This window comes from Papio anubis, chromosome 1, assembly GCF_008728515.1.
Source record: "Papio anubis isolate 15944 chromosome 1, Panubis1.0, whole genome shotgun sequence".
Taxonomy (NCBI): Eukaryota; Metazoa; Chordata; class Mammalia; order Primates; family Cercopithecidae; genus Papio; species Papio anubis.
In genome coordinates this window covers 64,395,830-64,420,047 of record NC_044976.1, presented here as the reverse complement: position 1 = coordinate 64,420,047, position 24,218 = coordinate 64,395,830, and the positions used below count along the sequence as shown (strand labels likewise).

Below are 24,218 nucleotides of genomic sequence, written 5' to 3'. Positions count from 1 at the left end.
AGTTTCCTCGTACTGGGCTCACAATGTGGTTACTCCTCCTGCCCTAGGAGCTTCAAACTGCACAGAAGGAAGCAGGGTGTGAGCCTGGTGTCATGGTGTGCACACTATGATTATTTTCAGAGAGAAACGCACCATTAAACTCAAGTATTATTCCTAGATTTAAGACAGAACACAAAAGCAAAAAACAAATCCAAAGTTTTAAAAGTATCTGCTCTATCAAACTAGAGTCATGGATAGAATTATAATGATGCTCTCTGAGTAGGAGCCTGAGCTGCATTACAAATGTGAAATCTTTTATGAGGACCAGATGGAAACATTAAACGCCTAGAGAATTTGAGAACATGTTAAAAGTGAAAATCCCAATCCAAACACAATGACTATGTCTGATGTATGCTACTGCAAAACCAGAAAATATTTAGGACATAAACTCCTTAAAAGATTGTCTTTCACTGAAAAATAAACAACCCTTCAGAGTTCCAAACTGGTGAAAACTTGCCTAAAAAAAATGTGGCATGGAAGTTCAAAAAACATCACTTGGACCTGTGTAAAAAGTGATAAGATATAATTCTTGATATTTTTCATTATTATGATACAAAAGGAAAACAATTATAATGTCTTGGTCTCAATTAGCAATTATTTCTTAACTGGAAGAAGAGGTTTTAACTAGGCTAACCTAGAAAACCGCATATAAATTCTTTATGTATCCATCAAAAACAAAAAAGGTCATTTTTCATTTTGCTAAGTTCTATTATACATCTGTTCACATTTTAGAAATATCCTAATTGTTTGACAAATTGTATGTGTGTGAGTTTCCTCATAGCCTGAAATTTCAGATGTTACATTATTCTGTCACCCTCTGCCTGCCAATATCCCAGTGGCAAAATAAGGACCAAAATAACTTTGTCCCACCTGTAGTAAAATACAGATGTCTCAGAGGAAAAAAAAAACCTCATTTTTTAAAAATATCTACTTGCCAGTTATTTTGCAATATGAATAGGAAATAGTGTCTGATGTCAAAGAGATGAGTCTAATATAATTATTCCTGAAAATTTTCTCTTCTACATAATGCCCTACAAATAAAATTTACCATTGTGATACTCTTTCTTAAAAATATTAATGTTGCTCTTGTTTCATTAGCCTGGCTGCAGCACAGGGTAAAAAGATAGCCATGGTTTTGATTTATGTACTCACTATGCAGTTACACTATGAGCGTCCTTTTCATTTCCACTGATTCACTACATATTAGTGACAAGTAACTCAAAGAAACATAATTCCAATTAAAGAATAAATATTCACTTATTACTGTCCTACAATGTTGAAAATTAATCCAGCTTTCCATCCATAGAAATAGAGGTAAAAAACTCACCAGTTCTCATACGCGATATTGTTGAAGCAAGGAGAGAAAGATGATTAATCTTCGTGGGGAAGATGAGGCTGAGTATGGCATCACATGATATCAAAAAGTCTCACAGGAAGAAAATGGAAGAAAGTCAATGAAGTGGGAATTTAGAAAGTCATTGATAAGTTGTAGAGGAATAAGACTGATTACAGAAGGTTAACCTATGAATGTAAAATGTAGTATTAGATATGGAAAGAAATAAAAATAATATCTACTTAATGCCCATTATGTATTATATTATCTGACTAAATCTTCACAACTATAAAATAAATTAGATAGTATACTAGGTACAATGGGAGGAAGAGACTAGATGAGTTATTTTCCAAAGATTCTACAGCTAGTTAACAATGTAATCAAAATATGAATTTAAGTTTTCTCACTGTTAAGTTCAGTATACTTGCCAAATGCCCCTCTTTCTCTTTATGTAGAAAATAATCTTTTATTAAATTTTACATAATAATATTTTTTAATTTTTAAAATTTATATTTCCAGATAAAATTACCATTTTGAAAGGCAATATTTTTACTATTTTATTTATCACATAATATTTCAAATTATCTCTTCCCATTTCCCTCTCCCATTCAACATGGGGCCTCAGTGCTTAAAACTGGAAGGTACTCAAACAGTCTGTAAATCATTCGTCTATTTATTCACTTATTATTCACTTATTCATTCAATAAATATATATTAACTACCTACCATGTGCTACCATGTGTTCTAGTTTTGAGGATTTAGCAATGAATAAAATAGACAAAGACAAAGTTCTTTGTCTTCATCGAGATTATATTCTACCTGGAGAGAGACAAGAGACAGACAATACCAAAGATTAAATAGATAGATAGACAGACAGATAGACAAAGATACAGATCATATAGACATGGATATAAAGTAGATGCAGATATAGAAAAATACACACACACACATATATATATGTAGATAAAGAACCGAAAGCAGGGATAAAGATAGTAGAAAGGCTAAGATGTGCACTGCTATTTTATATAGATGGCCAAAAAGTCTTCTCCAATTAGATGAATTCAATAAACAACCTGAAATAAGAAAAGAAAAGCCCATACAGATATCTGGAGAAAGTTTTTTCTTGACAACAAGAAAAGGCCGAGGTCTTGATAAGAAATGCTGCTTAGCCTGAGAACCAGGTACAGCAGTGTGGCTGGGATGGTGTGAGGGGAAAGAAAGGAGTTGGAGAAATAATAGATTGAGACCAGGGTAGACTTTTAGGCATGGTACATGCACATTGACCCATATGCTGAGTGAAATAAGATGTTGTTAAATAGAGGAATTAATAGAGGAATGAAACAACTGATCAGACACTATAAAGGATCACTGTAGCAGCTACAAGAGGAATTAATCGTAAAGGGGAAAGAATGGAAGAAGGGAGATCCAGTAAGATGTTAATTTAATAATCCAGGTTTGAGGTAATAGTTACTTGGATCAGAACAGCGACAGCTGGTGATGAGAAGTGGTGAGAGTCTGGCTTCCTTGTGAATGTTGAGCTGACAGGATTTGCTGATGCATTTGAAATGGGAAATATCAGAGAAAAACAGGAATCATGCAAGACTCCAAGATTTCTGACCTAAGTAATTAGAAAAATTGAATTGCATTTTACTGCAATGGCAAAGATTTGGAACATATTACATCAAGGGCGTGGTGTAGGGGGAGAAAGCCATGATGTCAGTTTGGATGTGCTAAGTTTGGGTTGTCAAGAAGGCTGCTGGAGAGAGACATAGATCTAGAGTTCAGAGGAAAGGTCTGGCTAGAGATATAAATTTAGGAAGCATCAGCATACGAATGTTATTTAGAGTGAGATACTTGGCCTGGGGAATTATTATAGGACAAAAAAGAAGAGGTCCACAACCCTCTGGAGCATTCCAGTATTTAGACATGAGGGACATAAGGAGGGACCAACTGAGAAAGAGAAGCCCATGAGGAAGGAGAGACATTCAGTGTTCTGGAGGCCAAGTGAAGGCAGTGTTTCAAGAAAAAGAAAGTAATCAGCTGTATGATATGCTGCTGATGGGCTGAGCTACATGAGGATTAAGAATTGGTCATTAGATTTGGCACATGGAATGTCATAACCTCAGTAAGAACACTTTTAGTGGAACTGTGAGGAGAAAACTTGGTTAGAAGTTTCCAGAAGATGGCTGGAGGAGAGGAAACCAGGAAAGCAGTAAAATTATTTGGGACAGTTTTTCTTATAAGGGAGAAATGAAATAGAGCAATAGATAGAAGAGTGCCTTGGGTCAAAGAGGGGTTTTTAAAGGGAAATAGCATGTTTGTAAATGGGTAGAAACCATTTAATAGAATGGAAAACTGATGATACAGGACACAGCAGGGACAAGTGCAAGAGCAAAGCCCTTGTTGGTGAGTACTGATATAATGCAGTGCACAGTGAGGGGTGGCCTTAACCAGGTACACAGATAATTCATCTATAGAAACAGGAAAAGCAGGAAACATGGGAACCATCAAGCAGGTGGCTGACAATGTGAATGAATGAATGAATGAATGAATGGTTTTGCAAATACAATGACATGCCTGGACATTCAAGCCCATCGTCTATGTTCCATGCCTGGACCATACGCTTTCATCCTCCAAAATACTCTCCTTTGTCTCTTCTCTGTAATGTGCCAAATTCTATAAGTAGAAATTAATTATTCTAGTTTAATGGTTTATTCTCCCCAAATGGAACCACACATTAAACCCCATGAGTCCATTATGTGTAAGAGCAAATGAATTTAACAAGCCTTCCTGAGAGGAAGCTTTTAATAAGGGGACATGTGAGTCCAGTAACCCTGGATGTGTTCCCACAGGAGCTGGGAGTTGGAAGTTACAAAGGGGATGAGGCAGGTTGTATAACGATATACCTCTGTATCTATGGACCTTGTCAACATATAAAATATGTTACTTGGAATCAGAACACATGTACTAAATCTTGGTTTATTTATGTGTAGCTTGTTTACCTGGTATCAGTCAATTGACCTTCCTGAGTCTCAACTTTCTCATCTGTAAATGGAGATGAAGACTAAATTACATAAGAAGTATATGATGTAATTGTTCTATCACTGCCTAATTTTTATGTGAAAAAAATTAAAATGCGAATTTGTTTCCCTCTGTCTTAGGAGATATTTCCTACCTGCTCACATCAGCAGACTACCTAGCCTATTGCTAGTACACCAGATTCTCAAGTATTACTCACTAGTGATTAATTGCTCGGTAAGTCACCATAACAGGGCCAGAGTCAAGGCTCACAGCCATTTGGAAAAAGAAGTAGAACCATTGCTCTTCAAACCTGTAGTTTCATAATCGATCGTTTCCACCTGGTAGCAGTGGGAGAGCCATTGTATTTTATACTTGCTTTCCATTTGATTGTTTTTTGGGGGGGGTTGTTTTTTTGTTTTTCTTCTTCTGTCACCCAGGCTGAAGTACAGTGGCGTGTTCTCGCTCACTGCAACCTCCACCTCCAGAGTTCAAGCAATTCTCCTGCCTCAGCCTCCCGAGTAGCTGAAATTACAGGTGCCTGCCACCACACTTGGCTAATTTTTGCATTTTATTAGAGATGGGGTTTCACCATGTTGTTCAGGCTGGTCTTGAACACCTGACCTCAAATGATCCCCCCGCCTCGGCCTCCCAAAGTGCTGGGATTACAGGCATGAGCCTCCATGCCTGGCCCTGTATTTTATACTTTTATATATATTTTTTCAGAGTCAAAGTTTCACTCTGTTGCCCAAGCCAGAGTGCAGTGATGCAAACAGGGCTCATTGAAGCCTGGAATTGCTGGGCTCAAGGATCTTCCCACCTCAGTCTCCAGAGTAGCTTGGACTACAAGCATGTGCCACTATGTCTGGCTAATTTATTACTGTTTTAGTTTTTGTAGAGATAGGAGTCTCACTGTATTAGCCCATTCTCACACTGCTATAAGGAAATACCCGAGACTGGGTAATTTATAAAGGAAAGAAGTTTAATTGACCCACAGTTTCGCATAGCTGCGGAGGCCTCAGGAAACCTACAATCATGGCAGAAGAGGAAGCAAACACGTCCCCCTTCACATGATTGCAGGAAGGAGAAGTGCAGAGCAAAGCGGGGAAAAGCCCCACATAAAATCATCAGATCTGTTGAGAACTCACTATCACGAGAACAGCATGGGGGAACCTCCCCCATGATTCGATTACCTCCCACCAGGTCCCTCCCATGACACATGAAGATTAAGGGAACTATAATTCAAGATAAGATTTGGGTGGAGACACAGCCAAACCATATCACTCACCATGCTGCCCAGGCTTATCTCAAACTTCTGGGCTCAAGCAATCTTCTTGCCTCAGCCTCCCAAGTGGTTGGAATTACAGGTGCAATCCACCATGCCTGGCTATGCTGATACACTCTTAACACTTGTATCTATGCAAAATTAATCATTTGACATGCCAAATGACTATATACTCTCCTTACCGAGATTAAAGCTCCTTGATGGCATGGTGCATCATGTTTGCATTATCCAGCAATAAATATCTGTTAGTTGTAATCAATAAAAAATGAAAATGCAAGTCACCCATCAGAGTTAACTCACTAAGCAATGTCCATCTGGTGTTTATCCATTGAAAAAGGACTAACATACACAAATGCAGCAATGCTGTAAGAAACCCAAAACAATTATCTTAGCTTTCAGATTACTAAGTACTTGGCAAGAGCATTTTTAGGGTTCACATAAAATACAAAATTTATTAATGCATTTTAAAGCTGAGACACATTTTTGAAAATCTGATATGCATAAAACTTTTTTAGAAACCATTTTTTTTTTGTCTTTCTGAATGCCTCTGTCATGTTATTTTGCAGAAAGGCAGAGCATTCTGTGAACACAGGTATGAATATTCATACTGTAATACATAAGGTAAGAGTGGTAGAGCAGGTAATTATTAATCCCACTTGACAGAAAAGCTACCAGCAACAAATGAATGCATATGTGCTCTGTGGGCATTAGGGATTCAGCTGGCATTAAAACTCAAATCCCTAGAATCCCAAGCAAGCACTGTATTCATGAAGATAGCTCCTTCATAATATTAGACTCTGCAAAGCTTTATTCAGATGAAGCAGTTGCTCAATTTAATCTACAATTTCCAGACAGGTTCCTAAAAATCTTATTTTTATTAATTTGGACAGAGCCAGAAACTTGGCATGATCCTTGTGAAACCCAAAAGTAGTTTACTTTATTTTTCACTGTTACTAAGCTTTGAGTTGATTTGAATAACCATTTTTCAATGACAATTCTTTTAAATAGAACCCCTGGCCTTAAAGATATAACTTTTTCCTTCCTTTAAGTTGCCAAGTGACAAAATAGCCTGATCAAAGATTATGTGAGAAGGAAATCTTTCTTAAAGGAGAAGCAATAACTTTTATTTTTGTTTTCATCCTTAAATATTCTTTGAAATGACCAAGAAATAAAGAGTAATTTGATTGAAATGTTGTAAAGTTGTCTGAATAAAGGTTAAATGCAACTTTCACTTCATCATCTATTGGTTATATGAGCTTGTTATTATCTCTCTGCAGGAAGCATAAAAGTGATATAAAGACCCATGGGGTAGATGGGATCTTAAGGTACCATTTAGTCTGTCTCCTGTCTCCAGTCTCTCACTTACATGGTCCCATACAGCAGAAACTCCTCCCCCTTTTATAAAAGAAATCTGGATCAATGTGTATAGTATTCGATAACATTTATTAATGGGATGCTCTTTACATACACCCAAATACATCTGCGGCACTTAAGTCAAGGTCTTTGATTTTTATATTTTAATGATAGAGTACCATTACTTTTCTGTCCAGTAATCTTTATCTTTCTTTTCCCATGTTTCTCACCCATACTAATTAATATTTGTAAATATTATATAATCATATAAAATTATATAAGTAGAGAAATAAGTGTAATTGTTTTATCTCTTATTTACTGTTAAGGAAGTTGATGCTCCCAAAGGTTAAGTGACTACTCCTTCTCCACTCAAAAAATAAATAAACAAATAAATAAACAGTTTGTAAGTGGTGGTGCCAGGATACATGTCTAGATTCTGTCAATCTAGATCCCTAGATGCTTTTCCGCTGCGTCTCATGAATAAACTTTCTTATATAAACAAGTCACTAGGAGGTTAGATCCCACGAAGGAAAACAACTTCAGAGACATTCCGGCACTTTGAAAAGACCATTAAATGTGTTTTATGTTAACTTAAAAAAGCAGTGGTTCATTGATATCTATTAATAGTTTCACTAATGGAGAAAGTATCAAATTCAAGAAGGTAAACGGAATTTTTAAAAAAAAGATTATTCTATGGTCAAAATCTGCAATTTGGAATGGTCTCTGTGATGAATGAGAGTGATTACATACCATAATACACAAGGATTTATTACTTTTTATTTTATTGTGGTAAGGATAATTAATATAGGCTTTATGATAAAGTCATATCCTATGAAACTAAGTAACATCTAAGTGGTCTAAAAGAATGGATTTAAGATGTACCACATATGCTCAGTGAAAACTGATTTAATTGAACCATGTTATAAAGATCTTTAAGTAGTTTACATTATGATACATATTATATAAATTTTATGCAAAATCATAAGCTTTCCATACATTAGTGAACTAAGGACTGCTTATTACCTGCCATTGGCCAGGAATCATACTAACCATCATACACACATTACTTCATTTAATCTTCATAAAGTCCTAATGAAATACAGGTAGAGTTTTTCTAATTTTTCTACTTTTTCTAAGATAGGTTGAATGTTTTGCCCAAAACCAGTGTCTGGAAAAAGGTGCAGTGAGAAACCAAATGCTGTACTTTTTGCATTATATCATCTGGCATCCTAAAGTCTCTATGTCGTTTTGGTAAATGAGTATGTGAAAGACACTGTTTTATGGGTGAACTCACACCTGGCTGAGCAGGCTGAAAGGTAAAGACAACAGCCAGGGTTAACCCCATAAAATTGAAATATGCATATGAATTTCAACAGCAGACTCTCAGGAGGAAGTCTTGGGCAGTTAGGACCCTAGCAAGAAAGACTTAGATCCCATAGTTTATTTGTCCAGTCTTCTCTGACCTCTCTTCTGGCCTAAAGAATCCCGATGGTGAGATAAAGAATTTCTGTATAAACTGCGGAGGGAATTACATCAGAAATAAGCCACAAAAGCATGCTCAGATCCTGTATGCTGCAACAAATAGTCTGAGCTTATTAATTTTGTAGAGGACCAGAAAGGATGGAAAGGAGACATTTTGAAATAAAGAAGTTTGATGACACTGGAATTCTTCCAAGGCATTTGTTCACTGAATCCTATATTGGCTTTTAATATGTGGATCCTGAAATAGACAAGTCATCTTCTTACGTTTTGTTTTGTCTTTTTCTTTTAAGCTTATTGGTACAAGTGGATGGAATGACTTCAAAGTGGTCCTCCTATCTCTTTCACACAGTGGAAGATGATAAATGGTTTTTTTTAAAAAAAAAAAAATGTATTGATGAGAGCAAAACAAGACAATAAAGTTTCTTAGTGGGAATGTAAGTTATTCACACTGGGTCTTCTGATAATTAGTGCATTTTAGTATAATTTAGCTTGGTTCATTAGGATATGATTATTACATGACAGCAAATGAATGATATTTTGTTTCTTAGTATACTGAATTGTCACACTGTGGATATTATAAATGTATTTCTTTACTAACCCATATGCACTGTGACTCTTTCAAATTGGCACAGTCCATACATAGTGATACTTTTCAAAATATAAAAAACTAGCTCCTGCTTTACCAACCAACCCTGACAACAATATGCATGTTTGTGTGTGGTTAGAGATTTAGTCAGATAATTAAACAGTAACATCTACTATACAACTTATAACACTTGAAGTATTGTTCTAAGTACTTTATTATCTCGAGAAACAGGTAACTCACAGTCTAGGTAGACATTTTTTAATTAAATTAACATTTGAAAATATCTGAACATAAAACTCTTTTCTCCATTTTGCCAATTAAATAATTGAGGTCTAGAACAGTTAAATTAGGTCTAGGATTGATCTAAAGTTTCAAGAGAAAATCAAAGTAAAATACTGATACTCAACCTAGCATTCTCAACTCCAGATGAAGTAACATAAAACAAAGATTCACCATAAAAAATAAATTCAAGATAACATCAAAATTATACAATGATAAAACCCAGTATACTACATTAAGACATTGTATAGTGTTTCATCCTTATAAAATTTTTATAGATTTATTTTTAAAAAATAACATCCCTTCTTGAGGAAGAAAATTTGAATCCTATAGACATCATCTCTTAGAAACCATTTTAAGTAATGAAAACCAATAATTTATCAGCAAGAAAAATCATATATTATAATAGATGCCTTTAACCCTCTACTATACTTTAATAGTTTTCTTTTTTAAACTGGTGCTACAAATGTATTCATAACTTGTCAATATGTTAATGCGCTCTTAAGAATTAAAATATTTGCAAAGTTTATTGATACATGACTTGTATAAACAATTTTATTTCACCAAAGAGATAGCGATAGCAAATAAAGACATTAAAATATGTTCGGTATTACTAGTCATAAGAGAAATGCAAATTAAAATCACAGCAAGTTACCACTACTCATCTATTAGAACGACTAAAATTTAAAAAAAAAATCTGACAGTTCAAAATGCCCTCACAGATACAGAATAATAAGAACTCTCATATATAGCTAGTAAGACTATAAAGTGGGACATCCATGATGGAAAACAGTTTTGCAGTGTTTTATAAAGTAAAGCATATACTTTAGGCCAGGCGCAGTGGCTCATGCCTGTAATCACAGCATTTTGGGACGCTGAGGCAGGCGGATTGCTTGAGCCTAGGAGGTCTACACCAGCCTGGGCAACGTGGTGAAAACCCATCTCTACAAAAAGTACAAAAATGAACTGAGTGTGGTGGCACATGCCTGTAGCCCCAGCTACTCAGAAGGCTGAGACTCGTTTGAACCCATGAGGCAGAGGTTGCAGTAAGCCAAGATCATGCCACTGTACTTCAGCCTGGGCAACCAAGCAAGATTCTGTGTCAAAAAACAAAAACAAATAGCAACCAAAAAAGTATATACTTCACCATACAACCCATCAATGCCACTCTAAGATATTTACCCAAGAAAGATTAGAATATATGTTTACCCAGAAAACTATACATGAATGTTTATGTCATCTTTATTCATAATAGCCAAAAGACTGGAAATTCAAATTTCTATCCAGTTGGTGAACAGATAAACAAATTGTAGTACACCCAATACAAAGGAATACCACTTAATAATAAAAGGTAACAAACTACTAATAAATGCAAAAACATGGATGAATTACAATAACAGCATACTGATGACATGGAAACTATTTAAAAATAAATAATAGTTTTCTTTTGATCCCAAAACTACTGCTCTCCATCTAAATGTGCTCTCTTCAACATAAAGAAAACATATATATGCTCTTATATACAGAAAGAGATACAGAGGTAAATAAGAGAAACCACTAATAATTAGTATATCTAGGTAAAGAGTGTTCATTGTACTATTCTTTCAACTTTGAAATTTAAAATTTTCACTACCATTGATGTCTCCCTGACCCACAGTTGCTTTCATCCTCCTCATTTATCCTACCGCCATTCCTGAACATATTAGATGAAGATAATTTTAATGTTATAAATTATCTGGAAATGCCTGTGACTTTATCAAGCACAATTAAACAGATTTCTTTTCTCCCCCTACTCATTTAACTCTTAAACTGGTGGTTTTCAAGTACTTGGAGATTACGGACTTGTGTGAGAATCCTCCAAAATTCTCCAAGCATATAATCATCCATATTGCTTTGTTCTGACCCAGAACCAGGAAACAGATCATCACCATGCTCTTTTTCAAGGAATTCCCAAATGGTTCCTAGATCTAGATCACTGATTTTCTTGAAAATACAGTTTGAAAGAAGCACTCTTTGAAGCCACACTATCCTCCATCCCCTTACTTCCAATCTGCATAGTTTGCAATAAACCTGAGTCAGGAGAGATACAGTTAGGAAGAGGAGGACAAGCCTGGGTCTGTCAAGGGAGCACATCACCGCATAGGCATTCTCTTCAAAAAGGTCTTGAGAAGCAGTCATCCTCATTCTCCCTAAGTTCCAGCAAGAAGCAACCTGAGAAGTCGAGTTATTTTTCATTTCAACCTACAGTACACAGTGGTATTCAAACATATTTATGTCAAACAAATTACTACCAGAGACAGAGGTCCCCAACCTCCTAGTTCAGGAAAAACAAAATGAGGCAGAACCAAGTGAACAGTTTCCCTCTCAGTGATGTCTTTCCTAGAGTACAAGGGTTATTAACTTGTAATTTCCTCACTCTGCAAGTCATAGACTTCTTACTTCCAAGTTCCCTGGGGAAATCCTATTAAAAGCTCAAATTGCCGTAGCTGCTGCTAGAGTTAATATTGTAAATGTTACACCAGTGGAAAAAAATATAGATAATTAAGCATTCTAATGTGCACTATGTAAACATTTTGAAGGCAAAATAACAAATAAATTCCCCCATACAGCACTTCTTCTCAGGCAGTTGGTGAGAGATATGTAGAGCTTTCCTGAGCTGATGTACCAACCGTGCTACTTGATGCATGAAGAATAACCAAATAAATAATTATACAGTACTACAGACAAATATTTACTTTACAGCACTACAGACTAGGTAATATGATTTGTACGTGGTGACTTAATTAAATAGGCTACCATGTAAAGAAGTTAGGCTCTAGTGAGATATTATAATTAAATCTGCATCTGCAATATCATAGAATACAATATAGGAAGCAAGTTATAGTAACTATACTAACAGAAACGGAGCACAGCTATTGAGAAATGAATGGAGAAGGGTGCTTGCAGAGTAAGTATCAACAAAGCTTCCTTTCTGGTTCCTTCATATCAAGCTAAAGGAAAAGTGCTCAAAGAATAAAGAGCAGGAAACAAACCATGTTCATTCTTTATTTTCTTCAACAAGTATATGTTAAATGACTGTCTTTCTTGTATGCTCTCAGGATACTGAAAACAAGACAGAATCGCTGCCCTCATTCAATTTAGCAGCCATGGCAGATGATGGAAAGATAAGACAATATAACACATAAGCATGTCTATAGTGTATTTTCAGGTAATAATAAGTACCAAAGAGACAAGGAACTAGAAGGTGAAAGGGTGCTATTTTAGATAGGGAGGTCAGCAAAGGCCTCTCCAGATAGTGATACCTGGAGATAGTAGAATCCTGAATGGACATAAGAGGAAACCATGTTAACATCCAGGTACTTTTCTTCTAGGCAGAAGAAAACCAAGTGCAAAGGCTGGAAGTGGATACAGGCTTTGTTTGCTGAACAACAGAAAGAAGGTTCACAGGGCTGGAGAACAGGAGAGAAGGTTGGAAGCAGCTCGGGGCCAGAAAATATTACCTGAAAACCATGGTAAGCATTTGAGATTTTTTCTAAGAAATCACTTAAATGCTTCTAGCATAATGTTGCAAGTGCATTGGCAGTGATGTTAGAGAAGGAAGCACTATAAACATCCAAGGAGAAAAACTGAGAGATAACAAAACAGAAAGGAATGGAAAGAGAACGCAAGTGGGATTTAGCAAAATGGGTTTAGCCTTTAGCAGAAAGGCAGCTGGCAAGCTTGCTGGGCCACCTTCCGGCATGTGTCCTGGGGGTTGTCACCATTACTTTGCAAAGCCCTTTTTACAGTAAGTATTTTAAAAATTCAATATATTGAAGACTTGAGGACACTAAAAGGCCAGGAAAACACTATTTATAGATGTACTGATAAAATGCTTGCTCTGATTAAAGCAACAGACTCGGGCTATGAGGCATAGATTTCTACTGCTATTTGATTCAGATTGTGGACTAAGATAATACCTGCTTTTTTTTTTTAACCCACTAGGAGTCTGCACTTAAAGCAAAATACAAAGCACCTCTAGTAAATTAGGACTGAGCTAATAGGGTTTTCCTCAGATGCACACATCCTCCTATGCACCTTTGCTGATTGTTTGATGCATGTGGGGGTATTGTACCAGCTAGTACTATCTACAGCATCATGGTGTAAGTGATAAATCAAGAGACACCAAGTTCACATGCTTTCCTCCCAGTTTCCAAAAACCATAATTTGTTAAGTCATAAAGCAAGTCATATGCATAGTTTTCAATGTTACGGGATATACAAAATAAGTAGAAGTCATTATCTCTCAAATGCACACTGTCCCTTTTCCCTTTACCTTTAAGCTCCTTGTCCTCTAATCCATTCTCCGCCTGACCTGCAAAGTACCTTTCCAAAATAAAAATAATATATGGCAATCCCTTTCTCATAACCTGTCGTGGCTCCCCACTGAGGGTGGATGGGCTAAAGCCCCAAGTCTTGTTCATGATATGGGAAGCCCTAGCAAATGGCTCCAACCTGCTGGCACAGTCTTACTTCCTAGCTTTCCCACCTTGCATCCTTAGGCTGAAACCCCAGTGAACTATGTGTACTTTCACTCATGCTCAGAGTCAAATCCCAACTCAGCTGTTTATTTTCTGTGTAAACTTGGACAAATTACTTGTCCTCTCTGACCTTTATTCCTTTTCCTATAAAATGAAAATAATAGTATATAACTCACGGGGTTTTTATGTGCTTAAATGAGTAAATACATTTAGAACTAATATCCAACACATTATGTAAGTGCTAAATATATTAGAGCTATTATTGTTATCATTTGTTAACAGGATTTCCTAATTATTGCTCCCTTGGCCAAAAAATACCTTTCCTGCCCACTTTTCTCCTAGAAAACTCCTATTCATTTGTCACAACCCCACACAAATGTCATCTCTTCTCTAAACTTACCTTAACACATTGACTTACTGTCTAGTGGCAGTTATTTCTTCTGTGCTCTCATGACAAGTTGAGCAACACGCTTCAGTAGCATTATTCCCACACCATTGATTAATTATTATTGCATAAGTTTGTCTTCCAGCTAGTATAGGAGTTCTTTGAAGACAAGGGGTCTTTCTCATTGTGTGTCTCCTAAGCCCAGATCAGAGCCTGGTGCACAGTAGACTCTAAACAAATGTTTTATTCAAACAAATGTTGAATCAATAAATATGTAAAGACAGACATCTCTCAAAAAATTTCCAGTATTACCAGGAAAGAATTCAAGGCAATTGATCAATATTACAAGCACAGATTCAGTAGAGTTAGCTAACAAACTAGGACTAAGTTGCATAATACAGCAAGCACATCTGCAGTTCTGAGAAAGGTCAATCATCTGCCATATTCACTGTTTTTTTTCCTATTCTCCACTTAATCCAGTGTTGTCTTGCCAAATATAAGTCCCTTTAGAGTACTAACTATGGCTTTAAAAACTTTTATATTCAAATATTAGATACACAAGTAAAGACTTCACGAACCTTTGTTAAAATGAGAAAAGATTTCCAAGATATAGGTAAAACTAAATGAGAAAAAGGAATACAAGCCTCTTTTCTCCTACTAACTTCTAATTACAAAAATATTGTTTCCTGTGTGCAAGTATGGACAGACAGATAAAGGATAGTGCTCACCAATACAAGAAGAGAGCTCCAGAAAGGAGCAGCAATGCAGCGGGGCAGGGGGCGCAGAGCGGGAGTTGGCGGTGGGGAGGACGGTAGTTGGGGGTGTGGTGGGCCCAGGATATATTCAAGACCATTGCAGTAGCTTTCTTCAGAGAGCATCATGTTGCTAATGATGAAAGAGAACTGATGACTGAGGTTGGGACATCAACAAAGAAGGGTAGGTTATAAAAGCTGGACACTGTGTGACAAGTACCAGGCAAGCACAGGCAGGCCATACAGGCCAGGTAGGATAACACTGTGCTCCAGAAGTTAGCATCCCTGATGTGGGATTGGGGATAAAGAGTATGTTACCTTAGAACTCTGGCAGTAATTTTCTGATTCAGTAATTCTGAAGGTTCCACTGACACTTTGCAACTTATTACATGTTTCATATGTATATTTTCTCATATGATCTAACAAAGAGTGTGGTATCCACTTTTGGGTCTCAAAATTCAAAGAAAATTTTTGAAATTTGAGATGGTGGTTCAGAGTCAAAATAATGATTAATGGAGTATAAACACCTATACGAAGCTAAAGCAATTCAAAATAATTTTGATATCTGCAATAGGCAATATTGAAAGGATCATGAATTTGGAGTATACTTATATTCCAAATGAAACTTAAATGAGATAACATATGCAGACATTCTAGTAAAAAACTTAAAATATAGTAGGTGTTGGAATACATGTGGGTTGAATCAGATTTTTTTTCTCTTCTTGCTCACAGCAGTGCTCAATTACATATGTTGAGTGAATGAAAAAGAAAACGCTGGCACCAGTTAATAATGATCTTCAGATTCATGCAGGCTCTTACACATCTTTTTTATTAATAATATCCACTGAGGGAAAAACATATTATACATAATATATAAATAATACAGATAAATCATCACAAATAGTTTTCTAGTACCTGGACTATAAAGTAGTAAGATTGTATACTAAGTGAGGTTTTAGAATTATTCTCTCTAGAGTCTTAAAAGTAGGGCATATTCCCATATGTTAAAGATGGAGTAATTGTGGTCCTGCCCAAGGGTAAAAGGAAGCAATGAGATAATCATCCAAATTCCTTCCAGATTTAGGATTTTGTAAATACTCTGATTGGTGACAACACATTGAATATCCACATTTCCTCAGATATTTTTAAATAGCCCAGAGTCAGAATTTCATAAATATTTCTTAAATCTTCTGCCATTAGTCCACAGTTCATAACTTGGGTTTTTAAAGCCAGAACTACACATCCATCTGACTGAAATATGAAATCTACAAATAAAAACTGTTTAGTGGGTTTGCATATAAACTGCATCCTCTGCATTGTTTAGCTTCATCATGAAAATTACTTTAATTTCAACGCTGGAATCAAAACAATCCAGTCTTCTTAAAAGAAGCCTACTGTCTACTGTAAAGTAATAACATGTTTTTAGAGACTTCTAAGTGCATATCTTGGAATTTCTAACTTAAGTGCGTGGTTTGGAAAATACCAATCGTTGATCGTGAAAGGCTGGTTACATTTCACTATGACAGAGGCAAAAGTAAAGTACTTATGCTCTTATTTCCTCATGTAACCATTTCATCTAATGTAAAAAAAGCACACGAAATTTCTTGGAAATTCAAGAAAGAAAAGTTTATTATACTCACAATTCTTAGAGACAGGAGATATGGCAGCCCATACAGAGCCACGCATATTCATTGGAAAGACATTAGGGAGCTCAAGAGACAAAAAAGTGAAGCAAGGGGAAAGCATGAAGCTTTCGGCCAGAGCCTTTATTGGGGTTCCCCTGGGAAAGGCAAAATTTTTAAGATTTGAAAAAGTCATGAAAATATGTAAGATATATGTCTATTTTCCAGAAAGAGATTTTCATTGCATGTTGTATGAAAATAAATTTGAAAAATGTTAAGTATATTCAGATAAAACAATAGAAATAAATATAAATAAAGACTTAGTCATGAGCTGAAAACAAACTGTGAAACAGTTTTACTAAGAAACATCAGAAGGGGAATGTGTGAGTTGAAAGTAAAAAGGGTGAAAATGAATCATAGTCATAACTAAAGTTATTTTACAAGTTTAATGATTAATGAATTATTTTAACCTATATTATACAGCATTATATCAAAGTCCTATGTTTTCTTTTTTGGCAATTGTAAAATTTTGTTTTAACTCAACTAAAAGAATATCATCTTATTAGCATAGGTAACTTCAGATACCATTTAATTGTTCCTTTTGCAACTTGCTGCAAGAAAATTTGTATAATGCATGAGTAAAACTAGCTCTTTAATCATTTTAAAATTGCGGTTTTTGGAAAAGTAAAAAACTCCAGTATTTATAGCTCTATGTTCTTAGCACATCAAAAATCTATTATAAGAAAAAGAAAGGTCACACTATTGTGTTCAGAACCAAAACTCTACATTAAGAAAAATATTACTGAGGGTTTAAGAAGACATATCGTTATCTAAAAATTAGCTATCTAAAATTAAATATCCTTTTGGTTAAAATAGTGACTTAATATTAACTCAAGTAAGAAAAGATGTGCATCTATTATGTATTTTCTATATATATTATTTTCATAACTAATTAAGCATATGTTTATATACCTTCCCTATTTAGTTATACTACTTAGCAAACTATAAGAAAATACATACATGTTGGGGTGGGATAAAGCACAAAAGAGAGGACTTCTTCAAGTCAGTACATCCTTATACATAAACCTTGCCTTTCTACAAATGCTACCATCATTGGTAGGCTTTGAAAGACTAACCACGTGTATTTTGCAAATAAGAGATTACAATTAAACAACATGATTTAATACATCAAGAAGACGACCAAAGAAATTCTGCAATAAAGCCATTATATGGACAGTCCATTGTCATAAAGCAAGAACAAGCACAACATATATTCCAGGCAAACTATGTGTTGGCTAAACATGTGGTATCTATCAAAGGCAAGCTATATCTTTCTAGGCATAACTTTAATTTGCCAATGCATTATACAGTAGATTAAGCAGGCAAGCATTTTAGATAAGTAGAAAATAATTCAAGTGAGTATTAATTTTTAAAAATCAGATCTCCTCAATTTATAATGTTGATTGGCAATCCAGCATGTAGTCACAAAATCACTGTGTTAGAATTGCCTTTAAGATGTACATGCTCCCTTTATTGCTATGGTCTCTGCTAGAAAAAACCAAGGTACAGCTACTTAATTTTTAAAGGTACGTTAATCTGAAAGAAAATATATCCTCCAAAGAAATCTGAAGTGGCCTGGCTCTTACAGTAAAAGTGATCTAATTTCATTGTGTTTTATCCTTACATTTCATCATTATACTGTTTAAGGACATTACCCTACTATATTTACATACCTTGTAAACATATGTATTAAAGGTGGCAGGCTTAGAGCAAGTTTTACAGAAGGTTCTTGAATTTATTTGCTGGGTATTCCAAAAACATCTATAAATTTTAAGTTCTATTTTTTTTTTAAAAGAGGCTCTTAAAAATAACAGCATTTTGGAATCATATATTAAAGTAACTAATCAAGCAATTTCAGAAGTGAGGACTTAGTTTTCCCTTTCCTTAAGTAATGTAAAGATAAGTCAATAAATAAAAAACTCACTGGTTTATACGCTATAAACATGGTGGTACAACAAATTAAGTTAGACTTTATACATTATCTTAAAAATAAGTGAGAACTAAGATTAAAACACTTATTCATGTCCCAAAATATTTTTTAAAATCACTAACAATCACAGAACAAAAAAAGTCACCTACCACCTCAACAGATATGAGGCAAAAAAACTGACTTTAAAAATTCATTTATTACTCGACTTACCTAGAATTAGCTATGTATTCTGATAAGCAGTAATTTTAAAGACTCTGCAGTTAAAAGCATATTTTATCTGGAAATAGCTAGTAGCACAATGACAATTTAGCACACACTGCATTTATGTATTCTTCAGCTAACCTGGTCTCCATTCATTTCACACTTGTGGTATGTATTAGGAACAAAACTCAAATATTCCATTTTCTACACTGCTAATCACTGGTGCTAATGCAAGAATCTGAAAAGCACTGTAGATACCTCCAAGTCTCATCTTACCATGTATGAGCCACAGTGAAGCGACGACGCTGCCGAATGCTTTTATTCACCAGCAACTTTCTGAAAAAGCATGGTGAGTTCCTTGGTGAACTGCGTGGAGAAATTTTAGGAGATGTAGGTCTGTTTCCTGGCAATCTCGGAAGCTCAAGTTCTAAATGCATTTGCTCCTTGAAAGTCTTTATGCAAACCTCAGGTTCAGAAGCAGTAAGTTCCTTTGAAGAATCTTTTGCTGTCATGTCTTGTAAGGAGTGCTAGCTTTCACCATCCAAAACAAAAATCTCAAACATAGCAGAGATACTGCTGCAGGTTAGAAGACTGGTAAGTCTGCAAACTATTTCCAGTTTAATTTACGAAGCTGTGACTCCAATGTATGAGCGTCTTAGAGCAAGAGCAGCATACTCGAAGAATAGCAAGTCAGGCTGTCACAAGGAGCTTTATCAGGCTGGCTTTGCCTCTGAAAATGCGCCAAAGTGCTTCCAATGTCAGTAGCCTCCTTGTGGATGAGGTTTGTCTGCAAGCTACACACTGACACTCACTGAATTCATTCAGCTGAATATATCAACTCATGAAATATTCATAAGGGCTTTTGATAAATCCTTTACATGTATTTTTTTTAAAAAAATATCTTATCAAACAAGCTGCATTCACTAATGGATAGTAAGCAAAACCTAGTCACTTGTTTTGTTTGCACAAAGAGCAGACCCAGAATCCGTCCAGCATGTGTAATGTTTAAAGTCTTCATTCAGAATTATCTTGCTCTGTAATGCACACAACAGTAACTCCACCTACTAAACGCTATTGGCTCAGGATTATTTAAACAATTGCACTCTGTTTCCCCCTTAACAACACCCTTCATCGCTTTAGATTTCCACAAAATTTGTGAGGCTAACTGTCTTCATCACAGTAAAAACTGATTAAATCCGGAATTGTCAAAAAAAGCTAGCTAAAATAGCCTTCTGAATTCCATCTTTGAATGAAAGAGCTGATTTGCTGAAGTTTTTTTTTTCCCTCCCTTCTCCAGAAGATCCAAAACAGCATCAATATAAAAAATGTCAGTGAACAGGAAAACATTGGATTTGGTTCATTCCCCCAAGGAATTTAATGTCCAATATTTATTACAATAAACATTACCCCCATTCTTCTGTTTAAGCTCATTGTTCATGGGTTGCCAACAGCAGCCACTCTATGTTAGATGAACAGACACTTTGACAGCAAAGCTCACAAAACTGGAATGAAGGTAACAACCAGGAAAAATGAACACTCTCAGTTAAAGCGCAGAGTCCAAAGTCAAGCACTATGCTTGTGTTTGTGTGTGTGCAGGGAGGTGTACAAGATACTGTATGCTTGCATGTGGGCATATACATTTGAGAGTGCGTGTGCTCTTTGTTCACAAAGAATGCAAGTGAGACTTATGGGCAGAGGAGTCCAAAAAATGCCTCAAGTCCAAAAGTAGATCACTGTAACCTGACATCTAGATACATATTGGAATACAGCTTCTATACTTTAAAAGGCACATGGGGAAGTAGAAAGGAAATAGTGGTGCTTGAAGTTTCTTGAGGTTATGAAAAGTCTATACCGGCAATGATTGTCACAAGGGCCAGCTTGATCTCAAATAAGTTTGACAAAGCAGAACTAGGGCTCATCAGCAAGAGTGACAGAAAAGACATGATTCCCGGTGAGACTTCAGTGAAAAAGGGAGACATTGAATTCTCCCACTACGATGTGAAGACTTCTACCCTTATAAAATCATTTGGGCTGAGTGCAGTGGCTCATGCCTGTAATCCCAACACTTTGGGAGGCCACGGCAGGTGGATCAGTTGAGGCCAGGAGTTTGAGACTAGTCTGGCCAACATGGTGAAACCCTGTCTCTCCTAAAAAAAAAAATACAAAAATTAGCTGGGTGCGATGGCACACACCTGTAATCTTAGTTACTCAGGAGGATGAGGCACAAGAATCACTTGAACCAAGCAGGCGGAGGTTGCAGTGAGCCAAGATCATGCCACTGCACTCCAGCCTTGGTGACAGAGTGAGTCTTTGTCTCAAAAAAAAAAAAAAAATCATTAATCTGTGTCAGATATTCTGGCTAAAATGTGCTAAATATCTAAAGGGCTAAATAAGAGCAGACTAACTCCTACGTGTAGGAACAAGTAAGACCCATGCCAGCCCTTGGGAAAGTGGTTCAAACACAATAGGAAGGGTTTAAATTACTAGTTTACAGGTACTCCTCTGGAAAGCACAACAACATTTCAATAATTAACTAAAATATATTATGAACAAAAACAAAGTCATGGAATTTTAGACTTGCACTGAATCCTAGTAATCACCTTGTTCAGCTCCTCATTCCAATGACAAGGTAACAGAGCTAGAGAATTTAAGCAACTTGCCTAAAGTCGTATTAGCTGCTGATACTAGAGCTAAAACTAAAACCCAGGTTTTTAAATTCCCAATGGAATGATCTTTAACTCAATTACAAAATTGTAATTTTCTTCAAGTTGGCTCTAATGCATTTTTTAATATCTAAAGATATTTTAACTGCCCTATTTGAGAAGACAAACTATTAGTAATGTCACAGGAGAAAATATGGCTATAAGCTACCTAATATTTGCTGAATTATGAAAACAAAGCTGGGACTTTCCTCCAGCAATAATATGATTTAAAACTGGGACATGAAAATCTGTGATTTTTCCATTATTCATAGTGATTTATTAGCAAAAAGTAAAATAGCAATTTGAAGTTACAAAAAGATACTTCTCAGATTTACTTTTCAAAACTGCTAAAATATAGTAAGAATTTTAGGAATTTCTTTCTAAAAATATTACAACAAATTTCACAACCTAGATATAGCCGTATGTGAACTGTTGTTTATTTAGATAAAGAAATGTTGACATAAACTTACCTAAAGCAGTAGAATAGTGCAATTATAATTACTTTCCATTTCTTATTGCCAAATTATGTGCCATTGTGTGGCATTCTACATTACTTTTTTCACTTTAGCTATTATGACAGCCAAGTTCCCAAATAAAGAAATTTTGAGAATCATCGTAAGAAGTGAAGTTCACAAAAATATGCAAAGTCTGTTAATTCTACCTACTCTAGAAAAAAAAAAAAAGGAATACCAAAGAGAGCCAATTGAAATATGAAACTTAAAAGATAATCGGACTTTTTGAAAGTCTGAATTACTTATTTCTGAAAAAAAAAAAAGTTTAAGGCAAATGCATGAAAGTTTGTTTTTAGAGCAAAACTGCCAAAAAAAAAAAAAAAAAGGAGACGCTTTGCCAAATGTTGAAAACAAAGATGAGTCTACAAGGTAGGAAATAGGCAATGCTATCTAAGAAAAAGTAAATATAAGTACAGTTAAAACAAATCCTATGCTACATTTCAGCAAAGAATACTATTTGAGAGAGACAGCCAGGAGAACAGGAGAAAAAGCAAATAGAGTCTATGTGCCCTGTCAAGTGCCTAGGAAGAAACTAATGAATAAACTGAAAACCTTCCTGTTCATGTATAACCCTTAGCCCTTGGCACCTCAGAAGGAGAAATGAGTAATTCCCAATTAATTTATCAATGTACAGATACTTGGGAATTATTTGAGAATTCCAATTAAAGGTACGTCTCAGGTTTATTTATTTTTTTATAACTCAATAACATTTTATTTTATTTTATTTTATTTATTTTTTAGACAGAGTCTTGCTGTGTCACCCAGGCTGGAGTGCATTGGCTCTGTCTAGGCTCACTGCAACCTCTGCCTCCGGGTTCAAGCAATTCTCCTACCTCCCGAGTAGCCGAGATTACAGGCGCCCGCCACGATGCCTGGCTAATTTTTTGTATTCTTAGTAGCGACAGGTTTCACGATGTTGGCCAGGCTGGTCTCAAACTCCTGGCCTCAAGTAATCCACCTGCCTCAGCCTCCCAAATTACTGAGAATACAGGCGTGAGCCACCGTGCCCACTCTGTCTCAGTTTCAAATGATGAAATTTCTGATATCCACATCCTGTCAAAGCAATAAGAATCAATAATTTATCATAATAAATATGATTAAAGGATTTGAATATAGTTATATAGTCAATAACAATTAAATAATATATTACTTATTATTATAAACATTGTGGAAAAAATTGAAACATTTTGATTTTCATTGAATTGAAAAGAAAGGTCAATTAATTACAGTCAAAAGTATTATAAATTTATAGTGACACTATGATGGCTTTGTTTTAAAATGTTTTGAAAACTCAAAATGCTTGCAATACAATTATTTTGGATGAAAATAATTACATTATTTTTATACTCAATATCCTTCAAAGTTTAAAAGTTGACCCGAAATAAATTTGCTATGAGTGACCACTTTTCAACCATTATCTGGCCAGGGCAATCAGGCAGGAGAAAGAAATAAAGGGTATTCAATTAGGAAAACAGGAAGACAAATGGTCCCTGTTTGCAGATGACATCATTGTATATTTAGAAAACCCCATCATCTCAGCCCCAAATCTCAAGCTGATAAGCAACTTCAGCAAAGTCTCAGGATACAAAATCAATGTGCAAAAATCACAAGCATTCTTTTACACCAATCACAGAGAGCAAAATCATGAGTGAAGTCACATTCACAACTGCTTCAAAGAGAATAAAATACCTAGAAATCCAACTTACAAGGGATGTGAAGGACCTCTTCAAGGAGAACTACAAACCACTGCTCAACAAAATAAAAGAGGACACAAACAAATGGAAGAACATTTCATGCTCATGGATAGGAAGAATCAATATGAAAATGGCCATACCGCCCAAGGTAATTTATAGATGCCATCACCATCAAGCTACCAATGACTTTCTTCACAGAATTGGAAAAACTACTTTAAAGCTCATATGGAACCAAAAAAGACCCACATTGCCAAGTCAATCCTAAACCAAAAGAACAAAGATGGAGCCATCATGTTACCTGACTTCACACTATACTACAAGGCTACAGTAACCAAAACAGCATGGTACTGATACCAAAACAGAGATATAGACCAATGGAACTGAACAGAGCCCTCAGAAATAATACCACATATCTACAACCATCTGATCTTTGACAAACCTGACAAAAACAAGCAATGGGGAAAGG

The 24,218-nt window shown here is 35.6% G+C and overlaps 1 protein-coding gene across 2 annotated transcripts in view; it reads right to left on the bottom strand.

Annotated features, from left to right (window-relative positions):
* Positions 1 to 24,218, bottom strand: part of PDE4B (phosphodiesterase 4B) — a 575,666-nt gene that overhangs the window by 344,369 nt on the left and 207,079 nt on the right. The window contains exon 1 of one of the 2 annotated variants that reach the window (XM_009210089.4): positions 19,121 to 20,215. The exons of the other annotated variant lie outside the window; for it this stretch is intronic. Within the exon in view, the coding sequence (XP_009208353.2) occupies positions 19,121 to 19,356 (236 nt within the window). The 5' untranslated portion in view covers positions 19,357 to 20,215. Of the gene's footprint in view, positions 1 to 19,120; positions 20,216 to 24,218 lie in introns of those variants that run through there. 2 annotated transcript variants of the gene reach the window in all.